The sequence below is a fragment of the Sitophilus oryzae genome, unplaced genomic scaffold (assembly GCF_002938485.1).
Source record: "Sitophilus oryzae breed Bouriz unplaced genomic scaffold, Soryzae_2.0 scaffold_1297_pilon_pilon, whole genome shotgun sequence".
Classification (NCBI taxonomy): Eukaryota; Metazoa; Arthropoda; class Insecta; order Coleoptera; family Curculionidae; genus Sitophilus; species Sitophilus oryzae.
The window spans coordinates 4,246,871-4,267,350 of record NW_022145945.1 but is presented as its reverse complement, the minus strand read 5'-3'; the positions used below and the strand labels follow the sequence as shown (position 1 = coordinate 4,267,350).

The following is a 20,480-nucleotide window of genomic DNA, read 5'->3' as shown; positions in this document are numbered from 1 at the left end:
ATAGGCGTGTTGCTAGGGCTGAAGTATACTACCAGATAAAATGCTTGCACTTATTTCTGGGACACCCTGTATAATCGATCCTCATTTTCAAGTCATCTTGACGTCGTTTTTATTTTTCTTTCATACAGTATTTTAGTTCCATATTATTCGGTTTATCATAGATATTGCTTTTCTCTCTTGTGAATTTCGACATTTGATTGTTTTATCGAGTATTCTCTAACGCAATTCTTGTGAGAAATAAGTGTTTATGTTCTCCGGAGGTTCTAAAAACTTTGTTTGCTCTTCAAACTTACACCTTACAGGAAGTGTTTTCTCTATTTTGGAAAACAACTAGACAGTAAATAAAGCAATAAATTCTTGATTGCTTGAAATCGATAGGAAATAAGTAATGAAATGTTATATTCATATTTTTTGTATTATTTATAATGGTTATATATGTTACAGTGAAGATTCGATGTCCGGTTAATGTCTACATTACCGGGTTAATCTCGAGAATAACACACAACAAAACAACCAAAATCATAACCAAACCCAAACATTAACCTGTTAATGTCGACATTAAACGGACATCGGACTTTAACCGTAACATATTATACAGTTTGTTAGCTGGACGGTTACTTATTGGGGAACAGAATGGGCAACACTGCCTACATTCCAAATGAGTACTAAGCTAAGCTGCCGACTCGTCCCGTCGCGTCGTCTCTCGACGAGCGGGCCGAGGTTGTCGTATTTCAACCATAAAGCTCTTCCGCGGGTAATAAACAAATTAACAACCTGTATATTTCATATCAATTAAACTTTTAGTTACGTAATCGAGAGCGCGATTTTTAAGTTCATTGTTGCCAACCATGGACATATTCGGCGCCGCGCTGATTAACTGGAATTTAAATCTCCCGCTGGAGATTGAGTTGGCAGCTCTGCTGTAAAAACTGTCAAATTGCCACATTTATTTATTTATTTCCTGACATTGTCTTTCGTTTTGACACTTTAGTTTTGTATTACGAGTTTTTGGTTTAAATAATTTTTTGTGATACTTTAAGTTTAAAAATTATTACTAGCAGACCTTGCAGTCGAACATTGTTCTTTTTAGAACTTCTTTTAATACTAAGTATACAACGTAGCCGTAAAAAACTCTTCGCAACTTTTTTTATAATATTTTGAACGGGAAAGCGGTAGTAATGGTCCTTCATGTTCCTTAAGTGCTGTTAAAATGGTGAGTTTTGTTGATATAAATAATGTTTTATATTTATAATTAATTTATTTTTGTTTCCTAAAATATTTTGATTAAAAGAAAATAAGCTGTGCCGGTCAAGCTTAATCACGTGACTAAAAGTTTATTTGATATGAACTATAGTTGTTAATTCATATTAATTGGATATTGAGGAATAAGTATATACGGAAAAAAATACGCGTTTTAAGAAAATTCATGAAGTACCTAATCATTACTGTACTCTACTTTCAATAGTAATTTTTTCAGTCAGTATTTTCATTTCTAGAATCTATGAGCCAATCAGATTCAAACCCTAGCATCGATGTAACGATGAGCAGGGATTCCGAACCAGCAGAACCCGAACTTCATGGTTTGGCCCACGGATTGGCGTTGCTAAAGAAGAAGAGGAAAAAGTTTTCTGCTTCCAGGAACACTAGTCCAGTGGTAGTACCACCAAGTTCTATTAGCGAAACCATTAGCAAAAAACTAATACTAAGTAAAAAGGTACTATTTTTATATATTAACTTATTTATTAACTTATTATACCAGCAATAATACTGCAATAATCCTAAGATATCAAAAAACGTACGTAAAAACTTATAATACCTATAAGCTTTATGATCTATGTTGTAGAATGTAGAATGTTTAGGAGGGGAGTTAATCACCGCGACCTTACAGATCTATTGTGTGTTCCCCTTTCTTGAGTTATAAGTCATCATACAGTCTCAGGGCTTTAACAAAAGGCAGTATCTGAGACGGCTCCACAGAGCCATACCAAAGTCCATGGCACGAATGGTCGTCATCTCGGCGCACTCAGTGTGTTCTGGTGTTTCCCCATTTTCCCCACAGAATCTGCATTCGCCGTTGTTTCTCAGCTTCAGCCTACTGAGGTGTTCGTTGAGGAGACAGTGTCCTGTTAGAAACCCCGTGACAATCCGAAGATTGTTTTTACTTAAATCAAAGAAAACCTTTGATTTTTTTTTTGATTTTTTGATTTTTAGGACTTACTAAGGCTATATTCCGTTGCAAAACCAGGCGAACCAGACCGGTAAACTACGGTAAAGAGCGGTTCCTGAAAAACAACGGTTTGATACGAAACGGTTTGGTAAGATACTGGAAACGTCAAATGTTGACGTTTTCTAAATTTCAATACCTATCTCTATTATAAAATTTATCTTCCATGCATTTTTAATGTACTTATTAAAAAAGAAACTATTAGAAAAGTACTTTATTAACAAACTGTTAAACTCGTTAGACAGCTCAAGTGAAGATTTGCAGGTTCAGTATTAAAACAGATCAATAATAAATAAATAAATCTAATCAATATTTATATTTTTATAGCTTACAAAACATTCACGATTACTTGTTGTCTTGTTTTTCATGTTTTCGTTAAATGTTCCTTACTTTAAGAAATAACATTATATTTTATTAAAGAAATTTAGTTACCTTTACTGCCTACCTCCATTGCTTTTGGATGTAAATACAAAATATTATTATAAATTTTAGAAATGAAATGAGAATTTCACTCGAACTTACAATATTTACTTGATTTCTGTCACATAAATGACATTGATTGACAAAAAAAAAGTTAGTTTGGTGACAGTTGTAACCGAATTTTTCAGAAACCGTGTTCCGTAATAAGAAAACTTTCAGGAAATCGATAGAAACGGAACATAAAACCATAACCAAGGTAAGCAACCGGGGGGCAAATAAAAAGTAATGTAGAATATGCTTTTCAGAGCGCCATTTCTAACCCAAAAGTCGGAATTCAACCCAATTTATAGATTTTAGGAAGGGGGGCCTTGGCCCTATGGGCCTCCCCTCTGTATCCGCCACTGTAAGCAACGGAATATACCCTAAAGTAGAAAAAGTAAAAGGAGTATAAATCTATCAAACTTGTTGACGTTCGGACCTAAAGCCAAACTTCAAATTAACAGATTATAATTTTTGCATTGTAAAATATACTTCAGAGCTTTTGTCCCATGAATGTTGAGAAAAAAATGATAATTGTTATTCTGTTACAGTTTCCTCAAGTTTTGAAAAGGGCTTCCAGCGTACCGACTAGAGTACCAGAAATAAATCAACTGCCAGTGTCCAGGCATGAAAAAGCTCAATCTCAGCAGGATTCTATAGAAATAGCACCGGCTAGTCGGCCTGCTTTGATCTCTTCCACCACAGGTGAATTTGTGATTTATCAAGAAAGATATAGATTTTTAGCCGACCATGCCAACAGGTATGGTAGGCTATTAAGATCAGCAAAAGAGTTTTTTAATTTCACTCAAAATGAATAATTTGGGTCATAAATGACCTAAATACAAAATATTTTCATGTTGTCTGTCTCTATGTCTGTCTATCTACCGCTAAACCGATTTTAACCAAATTTGGCACAAAAATACTGTGGCACTCGAGAATGTGGCCCTTAGTTTTTGATGGGGGTGGGGGGTTGTTAAGGGGGTATGAGAAGGGGTTAAAAATTTAAAAAAACCGTAACTCCAAAATTGCAGCAGCTAGCGGAACGCGGTTTTCAATTTAAGATTAGGAATAATATTTCCAACAAAATTTGTAATAACATCAAAATCAATCAATGTCGCAGTTTTTGAGATAAAAAAAATTGGAAAAATTTCTTTACTTTGAAACTAAAAGAACTGCCTACCAAATTTTTATTAACATATTTTAGTATGGGCGGCTATACGTGCCTCCCGGCGCCAATTTTTATCCTTATTATTAAACTTAAAAAAGTACACAAAAAAGTTTAATTATTGTTCAATAATTAATAAACTTCATACAATATTTAATTCTTCTCTCGATGTTTCTAATAAATCAGTAATGGATCAAACCTAAAAACCAGAATCTCCAAACTTTTTCAATTCGATAAAAAAACTAACTTTTTTTCGGCATCAGACTCCATAATGGCCCTTAAATAATCCGTATGATCTTTTAATGCTCCATTTAAAATGATTCATTTTCCCGCGCTTAAAACTCTTTATAACCCAATTTAAATCAAAGTCTAGTAAAACTTGATAAACTATGTTTAAGTATATAAAAGGAAAAAATATTTATTTATAATAAACATCAGTAGTTCAATACAAAAGTGCATTTTTTTACTTTCAAATTATATCATCTTTTTTAAACTTAAATTATGACCAAAATTTGATCAAAGTTTACAGCTAATTAAATTAATTATTTATTTCTGTCTGTTTATAAGATTGCTCAAGCTTTATTATTTTAAATTGAACCCTATGTATATTATTTAAAAAATCAAAACAATAATAAAATTGCTTTTCCACGATATATCATGTTCCTATACCTGAACCTTCCGGTTTCTTAAAAATTAATACCGTAAAATGGGGTGAATAGAAACAAAATTTCTGAAAAAATCAAATCACGATTAAAAATATTCCAAGTAAAAAGAGTCGACATATCTAATTTTTCTATCATTGGTAATACACAATAAAATGTAAAAACTATATTTTTATCTGTGGCAGCACAGTTTCTGTCAATCAGCTGATCAATAAATGTGAGATCGATTTATCACCTATTTTGTATGGCGCGAAAACTTTATAAATAAAATATTTATTTTTAAAGTAATACTTAAGCTGGTACATGTAAGTTGTTATATTATATGTATTGTTAATTATTGCTAAACCTACTTAAATATGTAATAATTATCTGTTTCTAATCAACTTGTTGGAAATAGAATAGATAAAAACCTTAACATCAATGTGTGTTTCTATTCTCCCGAATAGCAGGTGAATAGAAACACAAAAGTTATTTTTATTTAATATTTATATGCATATTTTTCAAAAATCAAATTATATGTATACGCAAAGAACAAACAAAGACCCATGTTTTAAAATATTCGGGAACATAATACCACATTTTTATCAACCGGTATATCGCTAATAGCCTACGAAACTGTTTCTATTCGCCCCATTTTACGGTAATTTTATTATTATAGTTTCATTTCAAGAATTTCGTTATGATAATTTCAGAAATTTAGCAAGTAAAGTCTGATTGGTATTTATAAAGTTTGAATACCTGTCATGGTAACGATTTTCTTTAAACGAAAAAACTATTAATAATAATATTGGATTAAGGAAGAATCGTCTATTTATATTTGGTTATTAGTATGAGACTTTAGAAATGCAACTCTCTGGAAACAGAAACCATTTTTTAGCATTACTTGTGTTTATCATGCTGACAAAACTTTCAGTACTATTATTCTGACTAAAGCTTCATTCAGAAACCTTCATCAGAACAGAATCAGTGTAAAAAATTAGTAGTTTCAATTAGCCGTAGAAGTTTGTTCACCTAATTTTAATGTAAGCATTCAGAACGTCATAATTAGTGCTAATAATTTTCAATTATTGGAAAAAGTTAACAAACTTTTGACTTTTCCACTAATTACACTTCAAAATTTGCGAAGAACGTCATTTTGGCCTTTGATTACCACCCATCAAGAAAAATTTTGGTTAGAAATCAAAAGTGTATTGTTTTATAAGCTAAATATTATAGTACGAGAGCTAGCAACGTCGGAAAAACAAGTATTTAAGACGTCTGGCTCTTTGATATATCTTTTACTATGCTCTCTAAAACAGCATGCGGCCCGTCTGGCTGCCGGTAAACGTTGCGTTCCCTACTGCGCATTGAAAGAAGATCCCATGAAGATCCTAGATCCTATATTTTTATTAGTCCTTTAAATTATAGTATTGAATATAAACCGACCGAGTCTCCATAGCTCAGCGCGTAGAGGTTTCGCCAAGTTTCGCCTATCAAGCGAAGAGTCAGAGTTCGAATCCGGGTCAGGACAAAAACTTTTTTATTTTATTTTTGGTTTATATTCTGATAGTAAAATATTTATTTTTTTGAATCACCAGAATTATTTAATACTTTACTATCAGAATATTAACGAAAATAAAATAAAAAAGTCTTTGCCCTGACCCGGATTCGAACTCTGAATCTTCGGTTCGTAGTCGGAAACTCTACGCACTGCGCTATGGAGACATGTTCGATTTATATTCAATACTAGAATTTATAGAACTAAATTAAAAAAAAATATAGGATCTTCTTCCGATGCGCAGTAGTGAACGCAACGGGTATCGGCAGCCAGACGGGCCGCATGCTGTTCCAGAGAGCATAGTAAAAGATATATCAAAGAGCCAGACGTCTTAAAATACTTTCTCGAAAACGTTGCTATAGTCTGTGAAACGAATAACTTTGAATTTGACAGTTCCCGCGGGCTTTTCTGGTGTAAATTTTATTAGGTTAGCAACTTGCGGCCATGCTGATGCAATGCCGTCTCTAATAGAACAGCCTCGGTGCGAGATGTATGACGTCACGCTAGTTAGATACTACGGATTAATTATGTTGTAGAATACACGGAAAACATAATTATTCCTCGTACATGTAATTTTTTGGATTATATTCGACACTATTTTTTTCATATAGCACAACACTGATGAAGACTATAAACGTTAGCTATAACGTTTTTTTTAACCAAAGAAAATAATGAAAAACCAAATGAAAACTTAATCAGCGTTTTTCCAGAACCTAAATCCCAAGAAAATCAAAAATTTTAGAATAATTTTACATATAAAATTACAGCGATCTTTATTTCATAGCCATCGCTGACACCTTTTTTTCTATGATATTGTATTATTTGCAAATATAATTTTTCGAACATTGATGCTTGCAAAATATACATATAAATTTTGTGAATGCAAATAGTAATATATCACTATTAGTAGATATTGAATGTTTTTTGTTAAATTAGATCGATTTTCAAACACCAAAATTTAAAATATATTTTACATTTTACCCATTATCTAATGTACATATTCTATTACTATAAATAGGTATATATATATTGTATTTATTAACTGTATATTATGTATATTTCATGTCAACTATATCATTTTTAAAATACAAACCAAAAATACGAGGAATAATTATGTTTTCCATGTATTCTACAACATATTTATTAATCCGTGGTATCTAACTAGCGTGACGTCATAAATCTCGGTCCGAGGCTGTTCTATTAGAGACGGTATTGGTCTGATATTTAGAAATGTCAAAGGCTGATGACATTTTAGTTTTGTCAATTATGACATTTCGCGTTGATTTTTTCAAGAAGAGGAAGAACTGTCACTTGTTTTATTATTTTCCTTTTCTATTTCACGAAAGTAAAAAGAGTTACCTATCTAATTCGTTCAGGCACTCAGGGTGCATCCAGACTATCCTAAAAACGGCGTATCGGCGTAACGGAGTAATGACCTTGAATCGATTTCCAGTAATTCTATTGACTGAAATTTTTGACAGATGAATTTGACAGATAAAATTTCTGACAGATGATTTTTTCAGCCCATAGAATTACTGGAAATCTATTCAAGGTCGTTACGTCGTTACGCTGATACGCCGTTTTTAGGATAGTGTGGATCTTTGAATAAGAAGAGTAAGGAAGGAGCATAATGCTATCCATGTATTCATGCATGGTGGGCGGAAAAGGCACCATAAAAGCTCTCTAGGGTGGGGATTCTTGACAGTTCTGTTTGACGATTCATTTGACACATTTGAATTTGATTTGAAATTTTGTGGATTTGTCAGTCTTTATGGAGCTTATTTTATGTTATTTATTATTTATTCTACTATTGATAGTTGTATAAAGGTAGTAAATCTAGATGGAAATTGTGGCAGAACTTAAATTATCAGTGACACTATCGCGATTATCGAAAAAGACTCTAAAATAGTTGGTTGTGTAGCGTGCGGTAGATCTCGGCAAAAATTGAGTGAAATAATGGAACAAATGTTCGCTAGTAAGTGACTATATAATATACATACGTGTAGTAAACCGATCATTTATGAAATTCACTTAAATTAACTAAATTATATATTTTTCTTGCATTTTAGCTTTTATTTATTACTTGTCAAAGAATAGATGTCAAAGAATTTAGATACGTTAATTTGACTTACCTGCTTCAGTAGCGTATCGGATGTTTGTGTTAATAAATACTTATTATAACTTACCTATTTTTATTAGAATTATATATTTTTATAACAATTTTAATAACTACCAACATTTATTCACAACGTAAAATAAAACAACAAATTATTGAGTCTACCCCACGTCTACCCTACATCATAGTTTTACATTTTTTAAATAAAATTAGAACGACACTGATAAACCGGAATTTAAGTCGGCCATATTTGAAGCCCATCGCGGTGTACCTAAGATTTTTGATATGCTCCTTCCTTAGTCTTCTTATTCAAAGGTGTGGATGCACCCTCATTTTAAAGAATATCAGTAACTTTTTGGATAGAGGGATTTTATATTTGCCATGTTGGTAAAAAATAACGGTCAAAATTCAAAGTTATTCATTGTATAGACTATAGCTCTTAAACGGCCTACACACGTAACGATTTATCGTACTGCGCGTTGAACTGCAGATCGTAAAGAAAATCGTACGGCTTGCAGTACAGCCATTTTTTGTACACACGATGCAACACATTGTACTGCCGCAGTTCAGATTATTCACTTTTCGTCGAGAAGGGCTACCGTTATGTCAAGAATTTCAAAGAAGAAAGCTGCCGTGCTTGTAGCTGCGGTATTGCTGATAGATGAAGATGATGAACAAAAAGAAATCAAAAAGCGAAATGGTGTAAAAAGTGGTTGCTGGAGAGAAAGAATTTTTTTTCATTTTATTTGCATAATCTTTTGATTTCACGTCCCATAGGCATCTATTTTCTCTATATAAATCAATAAAGTCTTCCCAGAATGTCTTATTTTTTAAAAACATAATATTGATTAAACCAAAAATAAATAAAAATTATATCGTAACTGCGCACTGCGGCAGGGAATACACTCCACGCGTTCAAACCCCACCCCAGACACGACCCGTTGATACGATATTTTACGGAAGCTCCGTACTGCAAACGATTTGACGACTGCATACTGCAAACCATCCAATTTCCTTACACACGCTACGATTTATCGTTAATGCGGCAGTTTTGATGGATATCGTACTGCATGCAGTACGATAAATCGTTACGTGTGTAGGCCGTTTTATACTATTATGTTTTCTCTATGGATACAACAGACTACCGCAAGCTGTTGCTAGGATATTTTATTAATTTTAATTGTATTTTTTAGACATAGTGAATGATCGTAAACTAAAAAGTATAAAGTGTAATTGAAACCACTAATTTATTTCACTAATTGGGAGGTTATGATTGAAGCTATACTGTTATATTTAATCTAAAATTCAAAATGACCGTAACATTGATCAATGTTTTATATTAGAAGAGAGCGTCACCCATACACTCCGAGGCAGTGCCAACGCAAATCCCAACGACTCCTTCAAAGAACCCTTGATCTACACGTCATCTTCCAGCAACCCAGCTACAGGATCCACCCAAACTCCCGACGAAGAATTCAAAACGACCGGTCAGCCATCGCTGCCCAAACTGCCAGGCGTTATTCCATTGATGAGCGGCCAGAACAATGCTGGCTGGCTTTAGTTACTAGTTTAGGTTAATTGACTGTAACTTTAAAAATTGTATACAAGGCTGGTTGTATCGGTTTAATAGTACACACACCGACACGAAAAACGGACACCTTAAAACTTTGGTGTATTTTAAAGTTTAATATACATGGTGCCGCCTCTCATACGGCGCGGAAGCTGCAAGGAGAACGGTAGTTTAAATCGAAATAAAATTTTGGCAGCATATGTAGGTTAACTGACAGCATTTGATAAAAAATATATAGAATTATACAGGGTGTCCCCAAAAAAAAGTACACATTAAAGTTGTGTTTTTTCTAATGGAACACCCTATATATTAATTGATTTTCGGATTCTAGAAAAAAAAATAAAGGTAAGTTTTATTCTTAGGTTTTATTAAATAAGCGAATTTTGTGAAAATGAAGAGTAAATTTTAAATTTCGATAACAGCTACTTAAATTGTAGTTTACCTTGTATAGCCTGATATTTAGTTACAGTAACCATTGTATGTTAAACCAAATTAAAATTTGACCCGAAAAATTATACGGGGTGAGACAAAATTAATATGGAACATTAGTCACTTTTAAAAGCAAGTTACTCCTTTATTTTAAATGGAACACCCAGTATATTTTTCCGGTGTTCAATGGGTAACTTATATATGTTCAAAATAGTATTAAGGTTGCCTACCCCTCAGACAAAGATTTTCCTAGATATTTTAATTTTTATGATTTTGCGTCAGCAGATCTTTATTATTTGAAAAAATCTAGGGTGGCTGACCTTTTGTTAATTTAACAAAAATTAAAGATTGTAGAGTAAAATACTCAACGGTAATAAAAAGCTACACGTTTAAAACATATTTTAATTATTACATAATTAAAACTAGATATAAACCTATAATTATGTGGTAAAAATTAGCTAGATGAAATGAAATCCTCCAAATACTTTCCTGTTAACTGCATAAAATGATTGTCTTTTCAAAAGGATATTTTCATTTTAAAAGGCATATGTGAAGTTCTACCTCGAAAAGCAGCTACAATAATTTCTCTCACGTTGTCGACAATAGTTGGTCGAGTTTTGTAAACACTGTCTTTAACATATCCCCGTAAAAAAACAGACTAGATAAAATCAGGAGCATTTAAGTATTCTGTTAATTGGTGAATGCACACTGCATAGACTAAACCAACTAATAGAGTCATATCAATTCTCTTTGATGTAGGATAAGTTTGCATTTTCGGCAAAGTTCTGAGAATTTTTTTTTGTGTTTTAACTGACACAAAATGATAACTGGTTGTTAAAGTTGGACTAATTAGACAGCTATGATGAAGTTTGGTTGAAGTAACGTCAGACATATCACAGCCACCTAGATTTTATCAAATAATAAAGATCTACTCAGGTCAAATCACGTAAATAAAAATATCTAAGAAAATCTTTGTTTGAGGGGAAGGCAACCTTAATAGTATTTTGAAGAGACATGAATTCTCCATTGAATATAGGACTAATATACTGGGTGTTCCATTTAAAATAAAAGAGTAACATGCTTTTAAAATGACCAATGTTCAATATTAATTTTGTCTCAATCTTGTATAGTCTGTCCAACGAGAAGATCCTTGACAGTGATAGATGTGTCTGTCATTTTAATTTCAAAGTAGTTTATTTTATTTTACAAAGAAATAAGTTGGTACAACTGGAACGCATAGCAGGATATATTTAAAATTTGACTGACAAGTGATTACTTCAAAATATTGTGAAAAAAACTGTATAAAACTGAAAAAATGTAATCGAGTTATTTTATTTAATAAAAACGGTATGTGTTAATACAAAACAAACAAGAACAAGACCACTACATACCAAAAAAATATAAAAAAGAACTATTATTTACGTTCAAGCTTTATGAAACTACCCGCATTTATGATTATATTTATCAATATAATTTATGTACAAATAGAAATTTGTAATATTCCACAGGAATAAATAAAACAACATAGGTAAATAAAACAAACTATTTTAATAATAATAACACCTACCAAATTTAATACCTTAAAGGTTGATTAATTAACTTTAATCTTAATTTTTTTAAACCAGTACCTTTTGACATTATTTTTCTGCAGTACTAAAATCCATTATTTACCTATCGTGTGATATCGATATTTTACAGCTACTCCAGTTTTTAGTATGTGTTTAGTTTGATCCTTCTACCATATACAAGATGCACTTATCTACGACGAAATGGTATACAAACTTTATCGATAGCAACTTCATTGGTGTATAAGACTTTCTGCCCTGGCAGCGAGTATTAACCATAAACTGTGCTCTGGGTCTACAGTTAATTTTCACTCGATTTTTCCTCCACTTGACTTCAAAAGACACAAAACACACGTAATAATACGAATCAAAATGCATCATATTCCAAAACGCAGGGTATTTAACAAAAGTTGACACAAAATTATAACCTAGAATTTGGCAAGACTTTGACAAGCGTCAAAAATGACAAAAATCTAAAGGCGAGTTCATACGCATCGGCGTCCGTTTGTCGTTCATCGTTCCGTCAAACCAATAAAAATGAAATACGATCTGTCATATTTTAAATAAACCAATAAAACTGGTTAAAAACAACAAGACACGACGCATGACGGATTTATATTTAAACCCATCCATAGATAACTTAAAAATTATTAGAAACTTTTTTTAGTAAAATAAATAGATTGGTATGGGACGTCATCTGCTTTTCTTCTGTCATCGTCTGTCGAAATCTTACCTGAGAAAAAAAACAGAGTATATAACTTTTTGGATCAAATTTTAATTTGATTTAAAGTACAATAGTTAATTTAACTACATATTAGGCTATACTGATGCTACATTCCAATTTAGGTAGCTTTTATGGTAATTTAAAAATTGTTCTTTATTTCTAGAAAATGTTAAATATGTTAAAAACCTTACATTTTAGTCATATACTTCTCTTATAAAACTCGCCTTTATTTTTCTTCCAGAATCCGAAAATTAATTAATATATAGGATGTTCCATTACAAAAAACACAACTTTGGTATGTAACTTTTTTGGGGGACACCGTGTAGAACCCTCTATATTTTTAAAAAGTGCTCTGAATTAACCTACATGCTCCTGCTCACAAAATTTCATTTCAATACAAACTGTCGTTCTCCTTGGAGACTCTGCGGCGTATGAGAGGCGCCACCCTGTATTTTGTTCTACTGGGCCGATTTCGATGATTTTTTACGAAATTTGTAGCAAAATTATTTGACTTTTTAGTATCTCTTTCTAAATTAAAAATGAAAGTTTCTATCTGTTAATTATACGAGGAAAAACAAAATGTTGATATTTTCGTGAAAGTTTTAAATACCCTGTGGAATATGTTAAGGCGACAAGGAATTTAGAAATAATTTTATCATCTAGATACATCCTTTCTCGATAGTTTATTTTTTCTCAATGGCTTTATTTTTGTTGGAGATATTCGCTTTTGAAGAGGACATTAACTCTTTTTCGTAATTTTTACATTAAAACCAAGCCTTTGCTTTTGAACCTAGTCAACAGACTTAGTAAGTTGTGGTTCTGAAGCAGACCATTACGAAAAAAATATTAGTGTCTTCTTCAAAAGCGAATATCACCAAAAAAAATAAAGCTATGATGAACCAAAAAATAAACTATCGAGAAAAAATACACCTAGATGATAAAATTATCTTAAAATTCCTTGCTTCTAGAAAGAAATACTTAAAAGTCAAACAATTTAGCTACAAATTACTTAAAAGATCATCAAAATCGGTCCACTAGAACACAATATTTAAAACTTTAAACTACATCAAAGTTTTAAGGTGGCCGTTTTTCGTGTCTGTGAGTGTATGTTATATGTATATTATTACTAAGCGTAGAATGTTGCGACTTGTACTTATCATCAGACTTTAATAAACCTATAAAAAAAATATTGAAAAATGTTTCGGACAATCTATACAAAGCACATGCAAACAACCTTAGAGGGGTGTTACTATACCAGCTATCTGACGCTGTTTTTTATTCGATCAACCAAACCAAACCAAACCAAACCAAACCGCGTCAGAGTTGGCTTGGAAATGACCATCACGATCACTTTAAATGTAAAATTATATAGAGAATGCCATCGATCGTTATTTCATGCCAGCTTGACGCCCTTATTTCTTTTCAATAATACGGAATTTATTGTAAAACTCTGCAACCAGCCATTCTGTAAAGTAACTAACATTAGACTACAAAATTTGTATTATAATTCAGAGAATGAATAACTTCCTCAAAGTTTCTTCCATTTTCATGTTATTAAAAATGTAAAAGTAAAACCAAAATTAAATACAAACCAGTGCTAAAAATATATGCGTTCTCTATAAATATTAGTAACTATTAATCGAACATTTACTATAACAATAATTCTGGAATTGTTAAAGGACCACTAAATCAAACTGACAGGGTTAATGTTGTTATATATCCCTTTTTAAAGCCCTAATCGTTTGTATTCATCATGTTCCCAATATTTTTTTGAATACAGTGTAGAGCTTGAATTGATTTTTTATAAATTTGAAATTAGCATTGAACTGAATTATTTTAATCCCTCTAGATTTACGATTTCGCTGATGTAATGACAAATTACAAAATATAATATATTTTTGCCATTTTATATTTTGAGCACGTTTCGTGGTTTTGTATATTGTAAATTGGCCAATAGCTTCTTAGAAAAATTAAAAACAATGAATTGACTCGAGTATATAAAGAAACAACTAAATATTCATAACGCTACTTGAAAAAATCTAGGATTATCATATTAATACTGTAGATATTTGTTTTTAAAAGAGGCCTTTTGTAGAAATAAAATATAGAGGGTGCTCTACGACTTGTTCATTCGCAAACATCAATACTCCATAGAAAAACGTATTTTAAGAAGAAAATTTCATATCATCATAGTATCAAAAACGGATGTTGAAAATTTCAAAATAGATTAAATGTTTTTGACAGTATCCGAAAACTTCTGGAGATTAAATTTGGTATAGTACAGTATTTTAGTATAGGCTATACTATTTTCAGCATATTTTTCACCACATTTTAACATGCTAAATTAAAAAAAAATTGACTCTATGTATGTAAAGACCGTTCAGCCATCGTTCACCATTACGTCATCATTATTTGTAAAATATGACTTTTAGGGTGTGTCTGAAATCAGTTCATATTAGCTTTTTTCGTTTTCCTGTTATTACCGATTCTGAACCGTCCCAGAACTCTGCAGCGCATGCGCAAATGAAATGATGTCTTCTTATTTCCTTCTGCGCATACGCATCACAGTTCTAGGACGGTTCAGAATCGGTAAGAATAGGAAAACGAAAAAATCTATTGTTTAGAAAATTTTAAGTACGTTCATATACTATTGATTGAGCGAGTTCCGTTTTTTTACCTTAATTCATTTTTTCTTGAACTATTCTTCAGTTATGATCCCTTTAATTCCAATCCTTTGGACTGTTGAAATTCCTATTTCTAAAGCATTACCAACTCGCTATATTATATAAAACATACAGGAATATTACATCTTTGCACTGTTCTACCAGCCTCTCTTTCTCGAGAAAAATGATTTATCTTAGCAATGAGCTCTTGTTCATTTTGGTTAAATCTCTGAGGCATTTTTGTAATAAAAAAAATTGAATTTTGTTGTACAGCAACAATCAAATTTTAATTTTGACATTGATCGATGTCCGTCAATAAAATTATAACCCCAAATCAAATGACAATGACAATTACAAGGCTGTATTCCGTTGCAAAACCAGGCGAACCAGACCGCTAAACTACGGTAAAGAGTGGTTCCTGAAAAACATCGGTTTGATACGGAACGGTTTGGTAAAATACTGGAAACGTCAAATGTTGACGTTTTCTAAATTTCAATACCTCTATTATAAAAATTATCTTTTATGCATTTTTAATGTACCTATTCTCTGCTTTTACGTTTGCTTCTTCTTTTCAATGGAGTTAAATATTGAAAAGTACTTTATTAATAAACTGTTAAACTCGTTAGACAGCTCAAGTGAAGATTTGCAGGTCCAATATTAAAACAGATCAATATAAATAAACAAATCTAATCAATACTCGTATTTATATTTTTATAGCTTACAAAACATTCACGATTACTTGTCTTGTTTTTCATGTTTTCTTTAAATGTTACTGACTTTAAGAAACAATGGGCGCGTTCAGGGACGGTCAGCGCCTGAGTGGCTGAGTAAGCGATTTCCCTAAACGGTCTATTCTGACCCTAGATTCTGACGAACAGCAACAGTCAGCGGCTGTGCAAAATTCTCAGCGGTCAATATTTAGGCTGAGACAAGTCAGCCTTAATCTATTTCCTTATCTATGGTCACTTAATGTAAAATAACTTTAATTTTCTTAGTTTCTTGTTGACTTTTTATGGTTTGTTGAAGTTTATAGTTAATCGTAGTTAATCGAATCCTTAAAAAATAGGTGATATTTGTTGTCGAAAAAGTTAAAGAACGTTCAGTAGATTAATCTAAAACGTTCGAAAAAGACAATGATTGGAAATAGAGATCGAAGAAGTTAAAGAAATAAAGAAAATTCAACTTGATTTCCATCTCAAGTCGAGTTTTCTAAATACGATGAAATTAAAAAAAATACTACTCTGAAAAAATCTAAATCAGGATAAATAACTTTTGATTGTAATTATACCGTCTGATCGAAAAAAAATTGCCCCCAATTGGCTTAGAAATGACGATCGATAATATTCCCTATATAAGTTTACTTATTGAATAACAGCAATCTTTACCTCCATATCACCCCTGACGTCGTTTTTTTTATTGTAGGGTATTTACATCTTCAGTAATTTTATTTGTACCACACCGTCAAAAAAAATGCGTAAAAGGTGCCAGTTCCTGTTATTTTAAGTTGTTTAGGTGTATAGGTAAAATTATTTATAAACTGTTATTTCTTAGAAATTTAATGTTTAATACTGTATTGTCAAATAATATATTTTCATTTATTAAATGATTAGCCAGTAATATTTTTTTTTTTCAAAATAATTTTTATTCGATTATAGATCTATTTCATGATCGTTTATTTATATTTCTCTAAAATTTTTATAGTAGGCAGAGAACGCATGAGACAGGTACTCTTTCTTGTTCTTTCTGCCGCTTTGTGCCGTTTAGGGAATATCGTAAGCTGCTGGTCAGCGAAATTCTATGCTGAATGTCAGCGACTGTTTTCACTTAACGCGCCCATTGGCTGCATGATAAGTTTAAATGGTCCTAAAAAGTAATTCTATTTAGTTAATGAAATTTATTTACCTTTACTGCCTACCTCCATTGCTGGATGTAAATGCTCCTGTTGGATGTAATACAAAATATTATTACAAATTTTAGAAATTAAATGAGAATTTCACTCGAACTTCCAATATTTGCTTGATTTCTGTCACATCAATGACATTGATTGACAAACAAAACCAGAAAAACCAGTCTTCTACCGCTGGCTAGTTTGGTGACAGTTATAACCGAATTTTTCGGGAACCGTGTTCCGTAATAAGAAAACTTTTAGGAAACCGACAGAAACGGAACATAAAACCATAACCAAGGTAAGCAACGGAAAACGCCCTAAAAAGAATATGCAGTAATTTACGAAATACCGTAGTGACGTCACCAATCTCTTTCATCTGGTTGGCAAGTGATTGAGAGAGTTCGACATATATGACGTGAAAGTTAAACAATGGCTGAACATTCTTATAATATGTGTAATTTTTAACTACAATGACTGTTAAAGTCCTGCTGTTAAAATGTAGATCACCCTATGTATGGCTTTGAAATAAACCTAGTATGGTATATAAATAGAGATAATTAAGTAAATAGAAAATATATTTAGAAAAAAAACTATACCTACTTTAAAGTTCTATAAACAAGAAAAAACGTGGATTTGAAACTAACTTTTGAATACACTTGATATTAATTCATCAAAAGTATACACAATTATACAATACTATAATAAGAGCAAAAATAATTATGTATACTTTGGTAAAATATAGACTCGTGCCTTTCAGTTAGAGTTTTTATACTATAAATAAGATTAAATATCCGCCATATGTACCCGAAAACTTTAGACTATATTGAATCTAACTTCATTAACTACTAAGAGAAACTTCAAAATACATTTATTGTCATGTTAAGAATATATCTGAAAATACAAATAATGAAAGCTAGAAAATTCTGAAGAAAAATTCTTCAAACAGTATTTTTTTAGATTCATTTTAATTTTTCTGTTATAAATAGATAATTTTGTCATATATTTTTTAAGCAATTTATCTTTGAGCTATAGTTTATAAACATATTTCGGTTATTATTTTTAGTTCTTGGAATTTTCTTAGAACTCTTTTGCCAAAGCGGATGACACGTTTCTACAAAAAAAAATATATCTTTTTTTTAAATAGCTGAAATTTCAAAAGTTCGTCTAGTGTAATAGCCTTGATTGAAGAACAAAGGAGATGCGCAACCTTATGGCTGATTTTATGGCACAAAACATGTACGAGATGTAGCTTAGGTTTGCGCCGGCGCCGCTGCGATAATCGTTTACAGCGCAGCGGATAAAGAATATTGTACCGTAGTTCTGCTTTCAGTCGACATAGTGAGTGGAATCCGAAGACAGTGTTGTCAGAACTACGGGTTAATCCGTAATTTTCTATCATTAACCAATTTAATATAATATATGATTAAACAAGAACGACGTTAGAGTTGGCTTGAAAATGAGTATTGCTGTTATTTCATATGTAAAATATTATGGTAAATGTCAATAATCGTCATTTCCAAGCCAACTAAACGACTTTTTTTGATCATACGATATATTCAGTACCTATAAAAAAAAAATTGTTGTTTATTCTATGTTTACCACGAATAAATTTTCAGTACATAAACGCGGATTTTCCATCTAAAGATATTTTCGTCAAAACGTATTACAGGTATTACACATTTTAATATGGCAACACTGTCGCTTTCAGTTCCACACCGTCTTCGATATGCCTTCGCTGGCCGAATTAGAGAAAATACTTGGTTTATGCGTTGGCCGCAGAACGATTGGTGGCTCTACCGTACAACACTTGAGACCTAAGGGAAAATCAAATCAGCCTTGTCACGAATTCGCCCATTAGGTGGCGTATCTTCCCAATTCTTTCAATCAACGGTAATAGTTTTATAAATTTGAGTACCAAAAATAAAGTTCCGCATCATATAATAATATGATTGAGTAGTGATAAGAAAATTGTCCAATAGTTAGAACATTAGATTTATATATTTAACAAAGAATTAGATGTACCTATCTTAATGAATTTAGATTATAGTGTATAAGATAAATACTGCATTGTTGAAAAAAATACCGCTGGGCTATAAACACCAAAAATCTAGATTTCCTTTTCTACAAAGGAATTAAATTAAATAGTACAGCAATGGATAAAGATAAAAATATATTATTTTTGTGTTATGACTTTGATGATTTTTGTATTTCTAAACTTTTTTTTAATCAACAAGTGCTTAATTTTTTCATAAAAATCTTCTAAAATTATAATTACGTACCTTTAAAATATTTCGTTTATAACCAATTCGTTATTTAAACCCCTGTATTTCACCAAGCCTATAGTATTTCCAAATCTAAAGAAACTAAAAAGTCACTATTTTCAGTAATAAATATATCCATTGCTGTATTATACACAAAATATATCAAAAGATCTAGTTTTAATTCTATTAATAATTTAATATACTGTTTGTATAAATACTATAACATTATATTGAGATGTACGTAATGGTCTAGATATAATGCAACCTAAGAATGCAACTTCATGACAAGAAATCAAAAATAAATGACTTGAGTTCTATTTGCAAATCCTGTTACAGAAATTATTTTTTCGAATATTGTGGCTTGAACTTTTTTATTGATATTTGTAATAAAATCACCAAGCTGTGTACTATTTTTGCCTGAATCAAAGATAATAATTGTAATATGTAACAGAAAAAGCGGAAAATGTATAGCTACGCACAAAACTGATTCTATAGCGCTAAATAAATTTCAGTAGCTTGTAGCTTAAGTATATTTTCCAGTGTTTTCCAGTGTTTATGACCACTGTAAAAGAGTTAATATAAGTTAACATTAAAATACATAAACATTACATGTAATTTAATTTTTTTTTTGTATTTTTCTTTAAACATTTCTTAATGTCATCTGGAACACTGATTTTCCAAAGCTAGTCATATAAAGTATTTAATATAGGAAGCTTTAAATAAATTATTATTAAGTCTAAGTTAATATTTTTGTTAAATGTTTTATATTAGAGAGACAGAAGATGTATGTTTGTTGTATTAAATATAAGATTTTTAATAAAGATAGCTGAAAATACTGTGTTTTATTATGTAGGTATTAAAATAATCTCAGAAAATTTATGTTTAAATAATTTATAAGCAAAAGAATACCTGTATGTTGAATTTAAAAAAATATTTGAGCACAAAATTATCGTGGACTTTTAAGATTTAGGATAGTACCTACACTCTAGATAACAGGCAGAGCATATCCATCTAACCAAATTTTAATATTAAAAACAATGTCAGTCTTTAAGAAGATATTGTATATTAAGTGAAAATTCTTTACGCGCGCTGGTTGTGACTAGGGAATGCTAGTTGTGACTAGGTAATGCAATCCCGCAAATGCGGGATCCCTCTGAGATTCCGCGGGATCAAAGTTGCGGGTCTTACCGTGCGGGATCCGCGGGATCGATACATTA

General features: G+C 31.4%; 1 protein-coding gene across 1 annotated transcript in view; it reads left to right on the top strand.

The window, feature by feature from the left end:
* Positions 1-9,889, top strand: part of LOC115874611 (transient receptor potential-gamma protein) — a 312,812-nt gene extending 302,923 nt beyond the window's left edge. Inside the window, exons 21-23 of the mRNA XM_030889819.1 lie at positions 1,497-1,714; positions 3,235-3,388; positions 9,507-9,889. Of these exons, the coding sequence (XP_030745679.1) occupies positions 1,497-1,714; positions 3,235-3,388; positions 9,507-9,724 (590 nt within the window). The 3' untranslated portion in view covers positions 9,725-9,889. The remainder of the gene's footprint in view (positions 1-1,496; positions 1,715-3,234; positions 3,389-9,506) is intronic.
* The last annotated feature ends 10,591 nt before the right edge of the window (positions 9,890-20,480 follow it).